The sequence below is a fragment of the Hipposideros armiger genome, unplaced genomic scaffold, assembly GCF_001890085.2.
Source record: "Hipposideros armiger isolate ML-2016 unplaced genomic scaffold, ASM189008v1 scaffold_263, whole genome shotgun sequence".
In the NCBI taxonomy this organism is placed as follows: domain Eukaryota; kingdom Metazoa; phylum Chordata; class Mammalia; order Chiroptera; family Hipposideridae; genus Hipposideros; species Hipposideros armiger.
Window position 1 is genome coordinate 1,979,636 of NW_017731613.1, and position 22,477 is coordinate 2,002,112.

At 37.4% G+C, this 22,477-nt stretch overlaps 1 protein-coding gene across 2 annotated transcripts in view; it reads left to right on the top strand.

Moving 5' to 3' along the window:
• CERS6 (ceramide synthase 6) overlaps positions 1-22,477 on the top strand; it is a 311,159-nt gene that overhangs the window by 249,112 nt on the left and 39,570 nt on the right. For both annotated transcript variants that reach the window (XM_019656626.1, XM_019656627.1), the window contains exons 7-8: positions 2,469-2,597; positions 5,453-5,559. In XM_019656626.1, coding sequence (XP_019512171.1) covers positions 2,469-2,597; positions 5,453-5,559 — 236 coding nt within the window. The remainder of the gene's footprint in view (positions 1-2,468; positions 2,598-5,452; positions 5,560-22,477) is intronic.

A 22,477-nucleotide genomic window follows, 5' to 3' on the forward strand; every position in this document is an offset into this window, starting at 1 on the left:
CAGATCCAAATCAGGACACTTAATTATAAAATGATCCTAATCCTCTATAAGTGGATTGATTAAAATATGAATTTTGATCGATTCATATTTATTCATTTTTAAATTAGAGAAAAACTCTTGTTCTCTTTCAAAGAATCAAGACCAATCATTAGTGCTGAGCAATGGGAAATGTGGAAAGTATTGTTCTGGTGGGGTACTCAGATGGTTAGACTTTAAAACCTATGTGTTAAGCGTGGGCCGATATAATCTCATTGAACTGTTGAATTAAGCACTGTGTGTTTTCATTTAATTATGCTTAGGGAACAGTTTAAAGTATCAGTTGATAGATAGGGTAGCTCCACTTTAATTGATCCATTGTTTTGAAATAGCAATTGTCTGGTAGGTGCTGGACCTAATAAATTTTGGATAACAGCCCGAGAGAGAACAGATTTCATCTTCCAGTAGGAAACATTATCAGAGCAATTTTTATTGTATGCCTAAGGCATTTTGGTATTGTCCAGCTTTGATGATTTAGGAAAATCCTAGCTACTACCAACACATCAGAAAAAATCAGAAGTAGATAAAACTGGTAAATTGAGCTTTGTACACAGTCAAAATTAAATTTTGAGGATGGTCAAAATTCAGAGGATGGTCATTGTTTCTCTCTGCCAGTGAGCTGAGAACTAGATGTGAATGTGGCTCTGGAGGAAGGAGCATCAAGGTAGGTCAACAGGGCGCAGAAATTTGCGAGACTCAGTTCTGCAGTTCTACTCTGGGAAGAGAGAATTCATTGAGAGGCAAGACATGGTTCTTCCGACAGTGGTAGCCGCCATCACTGCGATGTGGCTAAGTTGGAGACTATGTTAATTGAAAATAAGAGAAATAGTTGCACTTCATTTAAAAAATTATCTGACCTGACTTAGGAAACTAATACAATAGGTCCTTGAATAACATCTTTTTGTTGTTTCAAAATTGTTTCCTTGTAATGATGAGATGCCATGGGAACTTAACTCTTGTTTACATCAATTAGCCTGTGGTAAAATTGGTTTCATTACACCTCATTTCACTTTAAGTCACAGAACCTATTGACGACCTTAGGTGAGGACTTACTGCACATTGTTTATCCGAGTAATAAATCAGTATGTATGGTTATCAATAAATGTTCAGCACTTTCCAAGGCAGAAAAGTAAACTCTGGACATGTTCACCAAAGTTTATACAGAACCATTGGAATGTTGTGTTTTTTGTTGTTTTTTTTTAAACATACACATCTAACTTTATTTCATCATTGTCATTTAAAGCTTGACATTATAAAACATTAAAAGACATTTTTAAGAGTTCTGTATCACAGGAATTTAAGCAGTAGAAATATCCATAGCTTCTTAGGTTCAAGTTATTGATATGGGAACTATACAATGAAATAAAGGCAAAAGGATCTAATAGGAGCAATATTTCATTACTTATGGATTATCATTAATTACTTTCAGGATCTAAACAAAGACTGAGGTTTAAATGTTTTAAAACCATTTAAAAGTTGTTGAAGTTGACCTTTCAAACACTTAAACTGTATGACATAAATGGCTACCAAATAAATAGGATGTACGTGTGTGTACACTTGCTTTCTTCCTCTCTTAGTTTCTTAATATGCTTTCCATTTTACCTGATTTTTTAGTCTACAGAAATTGCTTAGAAAGGTCCTCTTTCTCAAAAGGTTTCACTTAGATCACCATTAGAGCCAATCCTGGCATTGAAGTCCCTGAGAAATTTGAGTTTATTCTGGGAGAACTATAGATTAAATAAGAATAAAAAACACCAGTAAAAGAGAGACTATATTTTGAAGCAACAGAAATTGTTATCACAAGAAACCATGTCCAGATGGTCAGGAGATAAATCAGTATCAGAGAAAGATCTGTGGGCCAAGAAGCTGCTCCCTTGAAGTTGACCAAACTAAGGATAGCCAATTTCCATTATTTTTGCCAGTTTTTTCCTAATAACTGTTGACAGATGATTGTTAAAATTCAGATCTTGTTTGTGTAGAATTCATTAGAAAGGCCAATATATTAGGATTCTTATTTGAGTATCCCAAAGGGCATGTTCCAGGAGGAGAAGTGGTCCAGTTGAACCTGCACTGCCGCCCAGCAGGTTTTCCTAAAGTGCTCATCCAAGCAAAGTAGTGCCTTCCTTTGCTTGAAATCCTGTGGTAATTTGTCCCATAGCTTCAAATTCCTTGGGTTGGTGCAAAACACCCTTGATGTTCTGGCATTAGTCCTGGTGTTTATGACATTCTTTACAATCACTGGTCTCCTGTGTGTCTCTTCCATTATATGGTGAACTCAGAGAGGGTAGGAATTATATTTTACTCATTTTAGTATTCCTAGTGCTTGGCCCTTGGAGAGCCTCAGGAAGTATTGGTGGAATAGTTGACTAGATGATTGGAAATGTTTTGATAGTGCTAAGCCCTAACGTGGCTGTGTTTTTTCCTTCCCCAAGGACTTTGGCATTATGTTCCTGCATCACCTTGTGTCTATTTTCTTGATTACCTTTTCATATGTCAACAATATGGCCCGAGTAGGAACCCTGGTTCTCTGTCTGCACGATTCAGCTGATGCTCTTCTGGAGGTAAAAGTTTTCTTCATCTTTAAGAGTACAAAATCTAGAATTTAGGAAGCCCCCAAGATCATCACTTGCATATTATGTTAGAGGGTGCCAGGGACAATAATATATGACTGCTTTGAAACTGCAGCCTTTCTTGTAAGTGAAATTGGTGAAAGTGAGACTTTAAATCAGTATATAAATTTTTGTATAAAAAAAGTTCATCATGTTAGCGTTCTTTATTGATAAAATAATGAAAACCTTTATTATTCCACACTTAACAAATGAATGTTTTACATTAAGAAAATTATTACTTGAACAAGTTTTATTTCTGGTATTATAAGTTTCACACTGATTTATCCGGAAAGTGTATATAACTCAGCTTAGTTATTAATGGGAGTTGTACATCCTGATGAAATCAATTTAGTAGTCATAGTAGCCAATATACACATTATTCTATTATTTTTACAGTGAAAAGTGTATACAAATTGCAAATTATATATAAAAATTGTTTCCTATGCATATATGTGAACAATATCTGAGGATATTTTGGTTGTACTTTGCTTAACTATATAAACCATTATCATTTAGAATTATTAAAGTAGCAAAAGAAAGAAAAACGCTATCTCAAGGAAAATTTTGATGTGATATTTACTCTTAATTATGGCTCCTATGAAGAGACGCTTGATAATGTTATATAATTAAAGGGTTTTTTTTTTACTTTATACTAAGAAATTTATGTAACTGGTCAAAAATAAACCACAGTACAAATTTCATGTAGAAATGGCTCTTAGAATCTGTTTCTGATTTTCTATTCCTGCGGCCCACAGTTCTGCCCCTTTGAAGCATTTACTGTCACTGTGAATATAGAATACAGGTGCCCTGAAATAATGACCTATTATTTCCATTTAAGCAGAAATCCCATGCTGTAAAATTGATTGAATCTACTATAAAAGCAGTTAGTCAAGATTTGAAGTACATTAACACTTTATTAAAAAGCTCTGGTCGCTATAAGGTTATAAAACAGAAAAATAGTCCTAATGGGCTAGGATATGTCAGATGATAGTTTGGCACAATGCTTTTTAAGTGCTTCAAGCTAGGTTCTTGCTCTTCCACATGTTTCTTAAAGGAGAAATATATAATTAGTGTAGGGGAAATCCTCTGAAAATAGTTAACATTTGGTTAAATCTTAAGCATGCTTGAAAGTAGACATTTATACATCATTCTACAGTTTTGAAATCAGTCCTGAACAATCTGCCAACTTTAATATCTGTGGAAATGGCTGGCATGACACTTGGCAGAGCCATGATTCAGAAAATGTTGGTTGAATCATCATGTACCACTTTAATCTAGAAAAGAAAAATAATCCAGAAATCCTAGTCGTGTGGCTTAAAAGCAAATGTTCTTCGTCACCTGGGTTCTCTTTGCTATTATAAAATATTGCTTGAGAATATCTAAATAATGGAATATGTTGACTGTCAACCCTTTGAAGTGGGATGTATGGCCTAGACATTTCCAAAAATAATTGATGTTTAATGCTTTTTTATTGAATACTGGTGAATAAATATAAAAGAACAACTACATGGTTACCTAGCCAGAAGGAGGCAGAAGATGCTTTTTTTTTTTCTTTCTTAATACAATTTGTGGTGTTACACCCAAAGTATTTAGGAAATTAAAAGTTCTTCTTGGAAGGCCATCTGAGTGGCTCAGTTGGTTAAGAGCTCGCTCAAGAGTGTGAGCTCTGAGCAATAGCAGTTCAATTCCTGGCCCGAGCTGAGCAGCCGCTGAGCTGCCAACAGGTGGCAGGGTGGCTCAGCTTTAAAAAAAAAAAAAAAAAAAGTTCATCTTGGCTTCTATTCAGTTAATAGATATTTCCCCATCAGGAATATATATTTCTCAGAGCTTTGTGTTTTACTTAAATATACGAGTATTATAGTTTCTGTGGATATTGTCAACAGTCTTTTCAAATATGACTCAGTTAATTTAACTTTCCAAGAAGTAGGAAATAATGTTATGAATTCAGAAGACATCTTCAATTTGTAACCCTGTGTGTGGGTGCTTGTGAATTCTAGGTGAAAATGTAAAAAGAGGTGATCAAGCAAAATTATGCTTTTAATGTCACCTCTTTTTACTTAGGCACATCCATAAAAAGTAGATGGTAGAGAAAGGGATGTGATTTCTTCCCTATATTAATTTATAATATAAAAAGTAGTCACTTAAATCACTATCATAAATATTAGCATACCTCTCACACACGCTTTGAACATTATTGACCTTGAAAATTATACCTAAATGAATTCGTTGAAAAACATGATCTTGACACCTTCTTCATTTCTAAATTTATAAGAATAAGCCAAGAAACTGTCTCCCCAGAATACTCCTTATGCCTGTTGATAGAAAACCTATAAATCTAAGTAGAGGGAGAAAAAAATGCAGAAAGGCTCCATATATTCTGTATAAAGTTTGTGGCCATAGTGTTTGAGACCATTAAAGGGTTAAAGGATTATATAACGCTTTCTATTTTGGCCTGTTATGCCGAATTCCTGTTTTGGTGTCTTTGACTTGCTAATATCTTCTAAAATGCAAGAATTTCTTTATTTTTCTGTTTTCCTGAAGTCAACCATATAATTGAATTTTTTCAGTTTGCTGAATATTTTATTAAATCTGTAACCATCAGTAGTCCTACTTATGGCTAATGCTGTATTTCACTCAACTTATGAGTAATTTATAAATACTGATGCGTGATGCATGACATTCCAAAGTAGCAAGCAATTTTATGCATCTGGTAACTTATAACTTATAGGAGACTCATGAATATTGAAAAAAAGGTTTACATTTATCAATTTAACTAAATTAATATGTCACATTCCTTCCTTTCATAGGCTGCCAAAATGGCAAATTACGCCAAGTTTCAGAAAATGTGTGACCTCCTGTTTGTTATGTTTGCCATGGTTTTTATCACCACCCGACTGGGTATATTTCCTCTCTGGTGAGTATCCCATCTTTCCAATAGAGCTGTCCCTTCCAGATAGGCTTTATGAGCCATGTTCCTTTTGAACTTCACTCCAATTACTTAGAGGTTTAAAGAAAGTGAGGGAGGGACTCGAGAAATGGCTTGATTTCTTCTTCCAGAAGAGGGCTGCACTCTTTGCTAATATTTTCCACAGGATACTTAGAGAAGGATGTGGCTTATGTAGGTTCTGGAGCCACAGAGAGCTGTCGGCCATTTTAGGGTTCAGTCTAGGGTCTGATTCAAAAACCTTAGCCATGAAAATTGGAATTAATAAAGGAAACATGGCGTTGCAACCAGTTATCTATCAGAGACCCTCCTGTACCAGGACTGGCAACAACAGCATGACGGGAGAACTTGTTAGAAATGCAGCTTATTAGGCCCCACCCCAAATTGACTGAATCACAAACTCTGGAGGTGGGTTCCGGCAATCTGCATTTTCATAAGTTTTCCTGATAATTTTGCTCCACATTAACATTTGAGAACCACTGTCTTATATAATGCTCCTTATCAATTATACATATAACTAAAGCAGGTGGAAGGTGTAACCTAAAACGAATCCCTAAAATTCTCTCATGGCCCCTGAATGTCTGGATGTGTTTTGTTTTGCTGAGAGCTAAGAAAACAATGACAGATTTTGACCGAATTTGACAATCCTTTCTATTGAAAATAGGTCCACAGTCATTAATCATTTGCTAGATGGCTATTACTCGAGCTAGAAAAAAAATGAGCTCTCCATATCACTTAAAGTCTAGCATTGAAGGCAGATTTTTTTTTCTGCATTTTGAGAAATTGATTTGAATAGAAAATTAAAGCAATGGAAATAGGAGAAAGCCAAACATGGAAGGGATAAAATAATACCTTGCATTTCAGCCCCAACAGAAAAATATACACACATTAATCACACACACACACACACACTCACTCACACACACACTCACACACACACACACACATACACACACGCTCACACACACACTCACATACACACACACACATACACACACGCTCACACACACACACTCACACACACACACACACACTCACACACACACACACTCACACACCTTCTCCTTGAGGCTTGCAGCCCTTTTTTGGTCACTTACTTATTTATGAAAATCTTTTCCAAGTAGCAGCACTCTGTATTGGCAACAGGCATTTATAAAACCTTATAGTTTTACATGGTTGTAGGTAGAAAATATTGATGTAATTTTGAATATAATACGTCTATATTTATTTCAGGATTGGGGCTCTTTCAAGATTACTAGCAGATTACTAATAGTAAGAATTTAAGTAGAAGAAATTCAAGCAAAATCTAGGAAATATTTCTCAAAAGAATAATAGAAAGCTTTTCCTATTTAGGATTTCTGAGAACCTGAGTTTTAAAGAACTAAGCATCGCTCTCAAGCACTTTGATTTATTTTCCTTTAAGGGTAGATTAAAATTCAGATGCATCTCCCCCCCCCCCCAGCTAATGTGTAAATAAAGCTTTGCAGGCTCAGTCTAAAACGTCCAGCCTTTGCCTTTTCCATATTGTTTGGGTGTGGACTCTTCTTACTTTCCAATATACTACCATTTTTAATGGGTTTGGTGAATTTATTGGGCACTTACTGTGTAACCAGTACTGGATGAAAATTTAGTTAGACATAAGGCTTTCTTGGGGCATTTGCAGTTGAACCCCTAGAGGTCCCTTCAGCCATCTGGTTTATAATTTGGGGGGCCTAGAGTTTTAGTTATTTTGTGACCATTTATGGATATAAATAATATACGAGTATTAATACTAAATACTTTGGTTGAGGTGTACGAAGGAGCTCTGTCAGCTCATAAAGCATTATACTAGAAAGAGCATGTGTGTGTGACAGTCACTGGTGACTGGAGGGAAGGTGCTGGAGGGAGATTGGATTTCCATTCTAACCAACATTTCAGGACTTATATCTCCTTCAAATATCTGTGCTTCAGCTGGAAGAAGTAGGAAAGGTATTTCCTATTTCCTCTACTTCTTTTAGTTTTCCATCCATTACTTTGGAATCACCAGCAGTACCTTCCAGGTTCCTCCTGACCATGTTTGTGTTCCCACGTGAGCCATCCGAATTTTTGTAATTAGTGGGTTTAATAACACCTAGTTCATTGGCTGTTGAGTCTTTGGTGTATTTGTGGTTTTGCCTCACAAAGACAACATACACGTGAGTAGCCTTTTCAGAATTATGCACTGCCCAGACTTCTCTTTTGGTTATAATGCACCCTTCTAGAACAGCACTGCTCAATAGAAATATAATCCAGGCTTCATAGCCATTTTAAGTTTTCTAGTAGCCACATTAAAACATAAAATGCTGACATCCATTTAAATGTTTATTTAACTTCGTGTATATAAAATAATGTCATTTTAACATCCATGTTAAAAATTATTGAGATGATTGCATTCTTTTATTACGTACTAAAAATCTTCAAAATAGGGGATGCATTCCACATGACTGCCTCTACTGAAAAGTCTATGTATTTTAGTCTTTGTGTTATAGTTGGACAGTCAATGATTTGATCCTTTTTGAGAGTAAGCCTATCTATTTATCATTGTAAATTGTTACCATTTTTATTGATCTGCATCTGTCTTTCGTCAACTCCATTAATGTGTAATCCCTGAAGTTCCTAACAAATTTCCTATATTTTATGAAGCTGTGATTTCAGTTGGCACAGATTAGACAGTGCTCAATATTCATTATAGTGTCTATCACAATGCCTTGCTCACAATGGCTACTCAATAATATTTGTTGAGTGAATTAGGTACTCTTTATTCTAAACGGTCTCACATCTGTTTTCTTAGTTGAATTCTTTAACTCATTATGAAGTGGATAGGTGCAGTTTCTCCCTTATTAAACAGAGAAAACGGATTCATTTAGTCAATGATTTACCCAGTCTCTCTGGACTCTGGTCTCCTGACATTTTTTGGTTCAATTTAGCAAGTACTTACTAAATTCCATTTGTTCCCTCTACAACACAATACTATCTTCTTTAATGAGGAGGCCATAAAGCTGTTGATGAGAAACATTTTTGGTGGTTGTTACATAAAAAGGAGTCATTTTAAAGTGATTGTCCTTATTCAGCCCTGCCAAGATACTATACTGCAAGCATCATCGTCTCTCAACCTTACAACCTTACGTTAGAATCTGCTAACGAAAAAGACAAATCCACAAAGATGTTGAAAGGGAAGTAGTACACTGTAATCAATAGAAGGACTGCTTGCTATGAGTCATGCTTCTGCCCCACTGTGTGTCTGAAGACCATGTGTGTAGCTTCCTTTATCTATGTCCTCATTGGGAAAATAAGAATAAATAGCAATTGTTCCACCTATCTTTCCAGGAATTGTTAAGGATCAAATGAAATATTATTTGTAGTAGTGTTCTTTATAAAGTACTTCATAAATAGTATGCATTTTAAAAATATAGTATTGTTAAAGATGGCAATTTCCATTATAGTCAGAAATTTTTATTACATGTTATAACCTCCAATTAATCTAGAATAAGGAATGATAACCATAGCTATTTTGAAGTAAAATTTTTAAGTGTTCTCTCCAGTTATGAGACTCAAAATATCTTGTTTTCGTCATTTCTGTTCTTAGTGAGCATGTAACATTGGGCACACACCAACCAGGTTGCCTCATTGCCCCAAATCCTAAATGACCGTACCTGTCCTAAGCCACCATTACTGTTCACAGAATCTCACAGAATTTCATAAAATGCAAGCATATGTCAGCCTATTTCTTTCCCCAAGTCACATACTCACAAGCCAATATCCAGCCAACAATGGGCATACCACAGTTGCCAGAATCTCTTCCTATGGCCTAATGGTGACTTTCCATATCTCCATTCATATCCCCATTCACCAAAAATGAACCTCTGGGAAAAGTTAGTCATACATGTACCTTCAATGGTCTGCTGCTATTTAGACAGAAGCATGTGACTTCTCAAAATGTTATTTTCTGTTGATCTCTACCCTGCAAAGTAGGGGGATTATTTGCTGATTTGTACTCTCTGAAGGTCTCTGCAATTAAAAAGAAAAAACACATTACAGGGGAACCTAGATTATTCTTTTACCATTTTTCATGTTAAGATTTGAAATTCATCCAGATGCGTATGGGGATATCATCTTCTTCCCTGATTTATTTTTCAGGACATCTTTTACTGAAATAGTGTGGCATATATGCTTTTCTGAATATTTAATAAGATCAGCCTCAGAGCTCACAAATTTGGAGAAGTTAGTTTTTTGTTTTTCTTTCTCTAGAACCCCTTGACAGATTTTCTCTGAAATTTTCCTTGGTGCTAGCCTGTGTTAAATATATTTGAAATATAAAAGATGAAACCTGAAATCTTTGGCTGTTAGGTATTTTGGCATGTTTTTAGTTATACTGATGTGTATTACTATCACTTAATACGTACCTTTAAAGGTGGGGTAGAATTGTGTGGAAATAATGTCTATTGAGATGTATTGTCTCTTTTCATGTGAACATAACACTTGTAATATAATTTCAATTAGACCAGGAGTCAACAAACTATAGCCTGTAGGACAAATCAGCCATTACCTGTTTTTATAAATAAAGTTTTATTGAACCACAACCTTGCCCATCTGTTACATATTGTCTTTGGCTGCTTTCTGCTACAATGGCTTGATTAGTTGGGCTAAAGTATATGGCCCGCTAATCCTAAAATATTTACCAGCTGGATCTTTACAGAAAAAGTTTGCCAACTCCTGGGCTGGGCCATTAAAAAATTAGTCTGATGAGTAGGCAGTGGGAGGAGTGATGTATTAAATGTATTCAGTCTTTGGATATTCTCTAGAAGTATTGTCTGCCTTAGGCAAAAAGCATGCGGCTATTCTTAATAATGTGTGTGGGGGTGAGAGGAGGCAGACTAGACTCTCAAGTAAGCTTTTTCCTTTTGTGACTTGAGTCAACAAAAAAAATTCAGTATCCTAGTAACGCTTTCAACAGAGAATTAATGTCTTAAGTGTTTCTTCCCTTTCTCCCAATCACTGCAGAGAATCGTTTGCTAGGGAGAGAAAAAAATAAAAAGATTATTTTCTCAAAGTATTATGAAATGTGTTTACATATCATCTCTGGAAAAAAATCAGTATGGCCATTTCATCTGTTTGAAAAATATCTGCATATTGAAATAAAGGCTAATGCCAGGGCCAGAGGTTTGAAAATTGTATATTTGATCAAGGGTCTCCCTTATTTGAAAGTGATGCTTTATGGAAAAGACTGTAACAGATGAAGAATCCGCATCACCTCTTTATTATAAAATGCAGTTGTCTGTCAGGCTAGTCCTCCCCTCCACCATACCCTTACCTTCCTGACTGCGGTGCCTGGGTTTCTCCTGCCAGCTGGCCTCTCTGTCCATGCTAAGCCCCTTTTTAATAGTCCTGAGCTCAGCCTGGGACCAGCTTGTGCCTGCCCATCGCCCCCTTCCCAGTCTGGACCAGCACCCGAGCTGCCCCAGAAGCCCTCCCTGCAGAATCCCAGGGTGCAGCGCTCTGTGGCATTGTCAGTGGAGGCACCCTGGCTGTGTCTTTCATTCTCAGAACTGCATCTATGCCTTGGACTGTCACTTCTGGGATGGCAATATAGCCAAGGAGACAGGACCATATCCCTGCAGTCATCCTATTCCTTGTGGGGATATATCTTATCAGGTATTATTATTTAACTTTTTATGACTTTAGGGCAAGGGAGCAAACACTTTGTAAATTCCTCATAGGAAAGCAGCCGCTTCATGGATCTCTTTATAGATCTCTTCAATGGGCCTTCCTGTAAATCGCAGGACGTCAGGCACCGTGTGGATGCTGGGCACATAGATGTCAATTAGGTCATGAGCCCAGGAACACACAGCACTGCAAAGCCATCAGTAAATATTTGTTAAATGAATGAGTGAAATTTCAGAATTTCCCGTGCAGTTTGGCGCTATCACAACTGAGACTTTGTGGCCCAAATGGACCTTTCCTTCTGAACACAGGACAGGCCAGTCAAAGACAAACCTGACAGTGACTCAGTAGCTCTCAAAGCAGGGGCATTCCAGCCACTGAATCACTTTGCTCAGACAGAATTTACAGAAACGGAATTGTGCAATTGTTTCATAAACACTGCCTTTGTCTACAAGAGGTAATAAAACAGAAATGCTGAATTTAAAGTGCTGAATGTCAAAGAATTGGAAATACAGGCGTTCAATACCTATAAAGAAAGGCCTAAAACAAGTAGATATACTGAAAATGCAAACCGCAACTCGGAGCCTGGTTGAGGGCACGGTGAGTACATGGGCACAGTGGCTCCTGGTTAGTGAGGCAGAGAGAGGAAGCTGTGGAGAGGTTCTAGGGCAGTGTAGGAAGGGGGCACTTGTCCAAGAGAAGGAGAAGTAGAAAGAAAAAGCAATAGAGCACCTTTTCCTCCATCCATGGTGACCCAAGAAAGCGAACAAGAGCACACAGAACACCATCCCAACATAGTAATTTTCATTGCTGTCCAAGGGCCCTGGATAGTTGCTCCCAGCCACCCTCGGGGGCTTCTCATCCGGCTTCCTTGAGTGTCAGGTTAGGGGCCCAACTTCACATTCATAGCAAACTCTGCATCTCTCAGAGCAATTTGCACCAACTCAAGTTAGCTTTTTTTTTTTTTGGACAGCATATAAACGCACACCCATTTTTGACAGACACTGATGTCTTAGACTACTTTGTATTCCACACACTCCCAACCCATGCTTTAGAGTTGTCAGAAAAATAAATATTTAATTTGATTTCTTGGTTGCTAATGCATTGTATTGTGATCTTTGAGTTATATATTCTTTGGGTTAGAGAAAGTCAGCATACAGTATTCATTGAAATATACTAGGGGTGCCAAAAAAAATGTACACATTTTAAGAGATTTTATCTATGTATTTTCGAAGTTCAATTACAGTAGAAATACGTAGTATGACGTTTGCTCGAAAGATGGCATTAATCAAATGAATGCTAGCATCATTCATTGTATTACAATTTTAATACAGTTTTTTTCTCCTTCCTTAAAATGTGTACACATTTTTTTTTGGCACCCTCTGTATTTTAAAACTTTTTGAAGAAATGGTTCTGAATACATTCCATTTTTTAGTGGCATATCAGAATGGCTTGACTGAAATAGTTCCAATGTTGTTACATTCTGAGCGACAAAGAAGTACTATTTTAATTACTTAACATTTTTAGATTGTCTCTTTAAGTGAAATGTAACGTAGTAAAAATGTATTTAAGAAAATGGAAGAGTCTGTTAACTGTAATTTTACTGTCCAGTAGTGTATGCTAACCAAGTAAGTAAATATTTGGGATTGTTTCCCAGCATAGCCCCCAGGGAGTGCCCTGGGTTACCAGTGCTCCAACCCAGTCTCCTATCTTCTCACCTGCTATGCTCTGCAATCATAGTTGGTGATAAGGATGGTAACTTGAAGAAGTAAAAGATTATGATCAAATAATAGCAAACTATTTTTCAGTGACTTTTTATTATGCTTTTTAACTAATAATAAGTGAAGGAAACAAAATAAGGAAATTTTTCTGTTTATCATTATGTTAACTAGGGTACTTCCATTAATCAAGATTTTAGTCCAACAATTGTCCTTGTTCTTATCTGGACATATATAAGAATGTTTTGTCTCTTTTCTGCTACTGAAGGGCAAAGACCTTGATAAAGCGATGAATACTTTAAGTTGATTAATTCAAGTACCGTGTGAACACATCCCAGGCGGTCAATTCAGGAGCTAACAAGAAGCACTGAGGGAATTTTTCTATGTGTATAAGTCTCTTAAATGACCCCCCTTTCCCAGAATACTACATTATGTTACGGACCCAATTTGCAAAGTCAGCACTTTATTAAAAAGGGTCAACCCTTTCCTACACATTAAGTCTACAGTACCTTTCAGAAATAAGTCAGGTGCTTCACAAAATAGGTTAACTCTGCGGTGAATTATTCATGGAGCCTGTGTCCCTTTTCTTTTCCTACCTATATGATTGCATTTTTTTCAGATTGTGTCCCCTCACCTCCTTCAAAAATTTAATTAGATGTTTGAGTGCCCTACTCTCAGTAGCAACCACATGGCATTTTCCTGAAGCTGTTCTGGTGCCATTATTTGATAATCATTCATTTCCTTGTCTCCCTTCTCCACTCAAGAGTGAGTTGCCATAGGGCTGCGACCGTGCCTATTCTCCTTCTGAACTCCCAGTACCGTGACAATACCTGGTACGCTGTAAGTTTGCTGATTTATCTTGCAGTAGATCTCTATAATTTATTCTAGGTCTTAATTCGGAATTCACTTTCGTAAAGGTGTTCTCCCCAAGCAGGTAGCTTGTTTACTTATTTCACTATAATAGAATATCATCCTTATTATTTTCTTTCTCCCAAAATCAGGGAGGAATATTCTGAATGGCAAAGTAATGCTTATTTAAATTCCCTTTTTTCTTGAGCCACATATCCTAACTAATTCTCTGACCATAACTTGCCCACCCAGCATGCTGTCCCTCACAGCTGGTGTTTGGGACAAACTGTTTCAGGCATAGAGTTTAGGGGATTGAACTTTGGGTGGTCCACACTGGGTGGACATACTGCTTGTGACTTTAGGACTGTTCTTTTTTTTAAGCTTGATATCTACCCATTCTTCAAAGGGTTGGGGAAGATGATGAAAGCTTCCCTATTCTGAAAATAACTGCATGTGTAACTAGGATCATTGCTTATGTTTATCTTCTGGCCTATTTTTCTTACAAAAAAAAAAAAGAGGTGAAATGAAGTGGTACTCCATTGTACAGATAGATATTTTATAGATATTTATCATATATAAATATCTTATTTTAGATATCTAATGTATTTATATATCTTATTTATCATATATAAATATATTTATAAGTATAAATATCTGTATCTTAAGTAAATATATATTATAGATATTTATATATTTTATTTCTATATGTCATACATTGAAACTTTGCTTATCCTTATCAACATCAAATAAATAATCCCAGCAGCTGCTTCTATGAGTTCATGGGGCTTTTCTTTTTAGTAATTAAAAAGTGATGAGACTATTGATTGCTGCCTGCTGCAAAAGAAATGAAAGGAATAAAATTGAATGATGCATTTTTCACATATATTGGCCTTAATGGCTTTGAGATTTCAGGTAAGGTAATTCCATTGCATTTACATGAAAACCTAACAGTTTGATTAAAACCACATTTTGCCGACACTTTTTTTACCAGGAGATACTACAAACAGGTCTAAAACATGCACACTATCATTTCTAACCATGCTCAAGAGATGCTTCCCTGGGCCAGTATCTTGAGAGCCTTGAAAAATAGCCAGTAGATTCCTAAGCCACTTGGGAAAAAATCCAGGCTGTTTTCCTCTAAGCAAAGAGGGAGAGAGGTTAGTTTTTCTTCTTCAAATCAATACCCTGTCCCCATTCTAGTGTGCAGTAACCACTTGCTGCTCCTTACTGTTTCTACCTCTGAGAACTTCTTGGCAGTAAAAGCGATGCACTTTCCTTTTGGAGAAGGGAGAAAAATGTTTGCCAGTAAGGTATGTGAGGCACTGGGGTTGTCATTTAACCAAGTAACTATCTAATAGTTGAATAGCAATATATAAAATTATTGTTTCTAAGATATAAGCAGCTTAACTTCAGCACAGGAGAAAGACTAAGAACATTTATATTGAATTCTTCCAGCAATAACAAAACCCTTTGATGATTATGAAAGCATGAAAGTAAATTGAAACATGGTAATGGTAGAGGGGTAGATAGGGGGTGATAGGGTTCTCGCCCAAGAATGGAAACATGCACATGTGATAGTCATCTTGTCTCATGATGGATATAGTTTATCCTCAGGAATGTTTCTCAGGCCTTCTTTTTGAACTAACCTGAAAAAAAAATCGACAATAGTTTATATATTTTAATCAATGTTCAGAAAAGAGTCCACAATACCAAATACTACAAAGGAAATTGAGACAAGTGAGACCACTGGTCATGTAAAATTGTGCACGTGCTCTTCTTCATCTGTAAAATGAGGGAATTGGAGTAAATATCAAAGATATCTTCCAGCTCTAAAATTTCTGGATTCTACAATTTTACAATGAAAAGTGGGTTAGGTGATTTTCCAATGAGAAATGTTTGTAGAGTGACTCCTGCAAGGGACTCTGAGTGGGGGACAAGTGGGTGGTGAGCAAGAAGAGAGAGTGGACACAGACAACTTGTTTTAAAAGTTTGCAGTGTGTAGAAGTAAAGAAATAAGATGATTATCAGATTGATTACTGTATCAAATACAGATTTTTTATAGGATACTGGACATCTGTGCTTGCTTTTAGAAAGAGGAGAAAGACTACTGTAGGTGTTGTAAGGTACCCATGAATTAAAGAAGTGACTCCTGCTTTCGAGAGAAGTGAAGAAAGGGAGGCAGTCATCCAGTGTTGGTTCCAGTTAGATGACTTCTCAGGCCCCCGTGATTCCTTGAATCTGTGTAAAGGAAGAGAGTGATGATACTGATGGTGATGAAAGAACAGGACACTGAGCAAGCAAAACCCTAGAGGAGTAATGGCCAGGTGAAAGGACAGCCTTCTAAAGGGATAGCTTGTCCTTTTGAAGCATGAGGCAAGGAAAAAGGGAGAATGAAAGACTGGGATGGAGAGGGAAGTACACATGATAGAAATGCGTATCTGATGGTCTGTAGCTTTCTTAACAAAAAAACCACGGTCATACCTGACGAGATATGGGAATTCCATTGGGATTTGGGTGTGGGGTTCTGGGGAATGGGCCCAGAGCTGTGACAGGACCTCATTGCACGTTGAGCCCATGGCCAGTGAACTGCAGTCACTTCCTGGGGACCTTGACTTTAATACCAATGATTCAGTTCATGTATTATGTTGTGACCATCCAAATTGGTGTATCTGCTCTCTGAGGGGGCATTAGCAAAATTTTCCCGATGTCCTTGGGGCCCCAAGCCAGGAACCATAATTTTTGGGTTGTCAGAAAAGCCATGACACAGTTTTGCAATGAAAAACATAGAAAAAATATGTCATGACTTTTCCGACAACCCAATATTTCCTATTGTACAAGAACTCAGAGAAAACTGAAACTCAGAAAAGTTAAGTGACCTGCCCAGGGCCACAGTGAGTTTTCATCACGATCAAGACTAGAAATACATCTTCTGTTTTATTTCTTAGTGTTCTCTGTGCACAAGGGGTCAGTAAGGCAGTGTGGTCTGAAGAATAAAGCCACGGACTAGGCTAACTTAGTCTCTGCTACTGATTTGGGGATGACTCATTATCTCTAGGCCTCAGATTTCTTATTGGTCAAAATTTCCAGTTTAATATCCTAGGTCTGAAAGAATGTGCAGCAGCTTCAAGGGCCAATTGAAGTTAAGTACCAAAGGTCCGGGCTCCCTGGGATTTCATTAACTGGCTTCCAGCAATTAGGGGATTATAGAAGAAAGAGTTCATCATTCCAAGAAAGCGTTTAGTCATGAATTAACCACTTGAAAGATTAGTGCCTTCTCAAATATTCGTCTCTCCTGCCATTATTGCCTTCCACACCAGTCTAGTGAGATGAAAGAAGAGTGTCAAAACAGCATGAGTCAGTGACAAAATGAAATTGTACATGAGGCACAATATGCAAGATTTTATGAGTCCAATGAAAGTGATGTTGGATCTCTGCTCAAAACATACCAAAGCTGTTGCCGAAAGAGGAATTGGCAAACCTTTTAACAGTTGAAAAGGGGAAAATCAACAAGGATGGTGACATGATAGGTACTTCGAAAACGAAAGATATGAATTTCAAGGACTTGCGAGGGACCCTTAGGAAAATGTTGGAGCCCTCAAATATTCTTGCTTCTTTCTTAAAATTGTGATATACTATACCACTCAATTTTGAAGACAGTTCCATAACCCTCCCAATCAACACTTTGTTCATTTTTCGTTTGTTCTCAGTATTAGAACATAGTTGCCATTATAACCTAAATATGGTTAAATGAAAAATAAATTCATTTTTCTGAATTGTATCTTATTTCCCAAAAGTTTTGATTGACCTTTTTATTCACTGTGTTCTAGGAAATTTATATTCAATTTTAAGTGAATTCACTTTAAATGTTTTTTTCTTGGTGGCAGTGTCGCTTTGATTGGGAGGACTCCTGTACTCAGAACTTAAAGTGGGTATAATGTTTCTCTAATTTTCTAAACCCAGCCAGTATAACCTAGAAGGAAAAACAGCAAGCGAGAGGGGGTTGAGCAGGACGGGATTATCGCAGCTTTCATGGGCCACCTCCAGCCCAGGGCATAAAGGGAGCATGTGTGGGATCAGGGACTCTGTTTTTTTGGCCATAGGATTCCACCTGTGGAGGAAGTTTAGAGATTCCCAGGATTGACCAGGTAAAAGGAAGGAACCCAGTATTTGGAGGTTTTATATTTTCCTCGGGTTTTATTTATTTATTTTTTTTCTTTCTGAGTTTAGCTTGAGTTTTCATGTTCTTTATCACAGACGGGACCAGTGTTTTTTTCCTTCTCCTCCTATTGGGAAGGGTTTAATAGATGCTGTTCCCCCCTCTGCAGGCGGAGATGTCCTTGGAGTAGGGAAATGCTTTTGCCCAGATGCAAGAGCTGCATGCTTTGCCTGTTCATGGAAGCAGAACAACTGAAAAACACAATTTGAAAATAGCCGATTGGTTTAAATTAGTGAGTTTACATTGAGTATGCTTTTCCTTTAGTTAGCTTAACCCCCAAAATCTCATGGGGAAGTAGCACTTAGTATCTTTCAAGGCAGCCCATCCTGCTATTCAGATGAAAGTCTTTGTCTAACCAATTTCTACATTGCCTGACAGAGAATAAAGCTAATCTTCTTTTGGTATTCTCACTAGCCATGTACTTTATTAACCCTCAGTGTCCCAGGAGATGGTCATGGTTAATGGTTTGGGGCCCCAACGACAATAGGGATTTGAATATTGATGGTCAAGGTCCCCAGGAAGTGTTTGCAGCTCACTGGCCATTGGCTCAAAGTGCCGCACATAATATTTCACTGTTCCCATTTTGGTAGCAACATCTAAATGATGTGTATCAGTTGGGTCCCCTGAGAAGCAGGTGCTGAGGTGGAGTTAGGAGTGCAGACGTTTATTAGTTATCTCTGAAATGGGAAAGGAGCAGGAGTGTGTCAGGCAGAGCTTCAGACTGTGAGGTGGCTCTGACTGTCTTGGCCAGCCCAACAGAGAACTCTAGAGCATGTTTGATTGTTAGAGGAGTCCTGGGTTGGACAGAAATGGGCAGCCCCAGTTATTATGGCCCAGGCCTCAGCATCTCAAACACTGTGGCAGGCTACACTGCCTCTGTAGCCTGCCACCCAGCTGCACTCCTCACAGCTGAATGGTGACTTCTTTCTTGAAAGGAGATCTGACCAGCACATCTCCTTGGTATAACTTATGCCACTATACATAGGAAGCTAATACCGAACCATTCAAATGAATAAATCCTTCAGGAACAAAAGACACATTAAAATGGCAGCGTTTGGCAATCTGTCAGTTACGAGTTTACGTAGCCAACAGGTTCACCGGATTGTATTTTGGGAACATACACTGCTGTTGCTTTCAACCTAATTTTATTCTGAAGAACAGTGATGATAAAGACATCCTGTATAAACAGTTTGGTTTTAAAAGTTGCTTAGCAATGGAACAAAAACAAAAAAAAGAAGCAATTAGGTTTATATTTAGTGATCTATCTATATGCATCTGCAACACATTTCGGGAATAATTCAAAAGGGCCCATCCATTTCATGCCTCCTGCTGCTAAATGAATGTGGGAGTCAAGCTGCTATTTTCACAGTGCAAGACATTTATTGTTGACCAAAAAAAAAAAAATTCTCCCACTTATATATAATCAGTATCTTGACAAATGATGCCAGAGAATTTCAGCTTCTTAAGCATCAAGTGGAACAGTCTTTAAAAAATAAAAATTAGGCCTATGAGTTAAAAAATTAAAAATCAGTCTACCACAAACGAAAGCATTTAAATACTTTCACTGTGCTCAGACCAATTCTTTACTGAGTCTGTGTTCTTTGGATTGACCAGGCCAACCTTTATGTCTCACCCCTCCTCAATTTAACAGTATAGCACTTAGATTATTCAGACAACATAGGACTATTGAGCTCTGTCCCTGGCTCATTCACAGCTATCAGTGTTAATACAACTTAAGGTCATCTAATGCTTATAACCATCTTCTCCCCCATTCCCTCTCCACTACCTCCCCGAAAAGTATATGAAGTCAATAACTAATTCAACTGAGGTAATGGTAGATTTCCCCTACAAATTATTGTACCCACCTAAGTCCTTTCTGCTTCCTAGGAGGTTATACAAGATCACTTTGCTTCTGAGGTGCATCGGGGTGGGGGGTAACGTCATCATCTGTTTCTTCTGTTCAGATTGAATGTGAAACATTTATAACCAGCCTGCTCCAGGCCTCTAAGAGTGTGATCCTTGGACTGAAGTGGCTTCTGAGTGCAGAATATGAAATGCTAGTGAGACCTTTTCATCAACCACACTTAAATAATTTTTCTAGGCTGACATAGCTCAGAAGGAAAGGAAAGGAGGTATAGGAGGGCTAAGTAAATTGATTTCCCACTGATAGCTTACCATTACCCCACATATGGTAGGAATGCGTCGACCCCCTAAAATACTATACATGGTGCCCAGGGACTGTTGGGAATACAGACTAAGGTCACGGTCATGCTCCCTACACCCACCCACATGGTGACAGCACAATTGGAGATGAGAAAACTTTCTTTATAAGCATGGAGATTATTTGCCATGGGAACTAGAAGACATTTGGAGCATCTTAGCTGATGACTTGAGCTGACCAATAAACTGTAGGTCGGAATTGTACCATAACAATTTAGGTGCTTTTTCAGCCAGCTTATTCTCAAAAACTGAATGGGAAGGAATTTTTTTAAAAAAATGGAGAGGTAGATGTGTATTAAAATTCTGTGAGGTATTTTTTTTTCATTTCCTATTGCTTTCTGAAAATAAATCTGGAAGTAAGTACTAAAAATTCATCAAAACCATTTTAAGACATTCACTTGAGGGTGTTCCATCAGGATGTTCATGTCATTCATAAATATAACTCTGAAGCAGAGTCTCACACCTTTAGTACTATTAACACATGGGCCTGGTAATTCTTTGTTGTGGAACTATCCTGTTTATTATGGGATGTTTAGCAGCATCCTTGGCCTCTACCCACTAGATGCTAGTAACACACACATACACACTAGTTATAAAAATCAAAAAAGTCTCCAGACATTTCCAGATGTCTCCTGGAGGCAAAATTGGCCCCAGTTGAGAACCACTATTCTTTTTTGTTTGTTTATTATTTTCTTTTAGTTAGTTCAGGTGTACAACACAGTGCAATAGTTATACTTTTTACCCCTCGAAGTGACAACCCCCCTCCCCCAATCCGCCGCCCCACTCCCCCCCCAATATCATACATATCTATTACAATTCCCTTGACTCCACTCCCACACTATACTCCACATCCCATGACTATATGTATATATATATATATATATATTCAATTATAGTTGACAAACAATATACAATATCAGCTTCAGGTGTACAGTGCAATGGTCAAGCCTCTACCCCATCCATGAAGGAGAACCACTATTCTAAACCAGTGATTCTCAAAATTATTTATAGGGTGAAGACCTCAAAATCTTGCTGTCCTTTGTAGAACACTATGAGATAATATTTTTAAAATGCCATCATTCCAATTCTGAATAATTTTCCTAGCGCAAAATGGTTTTATCATACATAGACTACAGAAAATGATAACCTCCAATACACACGCCTAGGATAAAAACAAACTTGCAAATTGAGCATGAGCAACAATTGCCTTATATTTTCCTTTAATATTAATTTTAGTAAATAACAAAGGTTTATAGAAAACTTGACAATTTTTCTCACTACAGGTGAAGAAAGGCATACTTTGGTTTAGTTATAGAGTTTCCATTTATCCGGTTATTAGTTTCAGCAGAAATTGCCAATCAATCAAGGCATGGTTTACAATCCGCTGAGCCCAGGCAATCTTTTTCATTTTCAGTGCTCCAAGAAACCACTACCTGTCCATTCTCTTAATTTTCTAATGAAAAAATTGAGTCCCAGAAAAAGTTAACTTCCCAAAGTCTCTCAGACTCAGAACTAAAGCTGTGACAGTCGTCTTCTTGCTAAATGTTCTTTCTACCAAGCTACACTGCTTCTCAGAAAAAGTCAAAACAGAAACTAAACTTAGCCCTCTCCTACTTACCTGCCTCTGTCCCCTAGTGAACACTCTCCTTTTCCCTGATAGAGCACACCCCTCCTACTTGATAGCTTGTGATGTACCCACCACTCTGTGGGATGCCCGAGAATTTCTCCCAGTGGTGGAGTCACATGCCTCCCAGGAATCAAATGATTGTCTGCAAACCCTTTATGTCATTTAAATGTGTGGTTTTATTGTTCCATAGAGTAAAATATTAAATAACACCCTAACATACAAGTGCAAAACCAAAATGGCTTCTTCTTAAACTATAAACATTAAGTAAAAACTAAAAAGTATCTAAAAAGTTAAGTGTAAATGAGACAACCATAAAAAACTTGGAGAAAAGTCATAAAAATCCAGAAGGCTTCTACACTCAGATTTCTTCCAAGTGGCTTTAAGCTTTTGCTCCGCTTTAAAGAAGCCCAAGGTAGAAATTGTAGACTCTGCATTTCAAGAATGGTGTATGCAAGAAAGGTCAACCAGAAAACCCATATTCAAAAGGAAAAACCTTGATCCTATATCAAAAAAACTGATGAATGAAAGTGCACATATTTATATATTTTTAAGGTGCATGTGTTATTTTAAATACTGTCC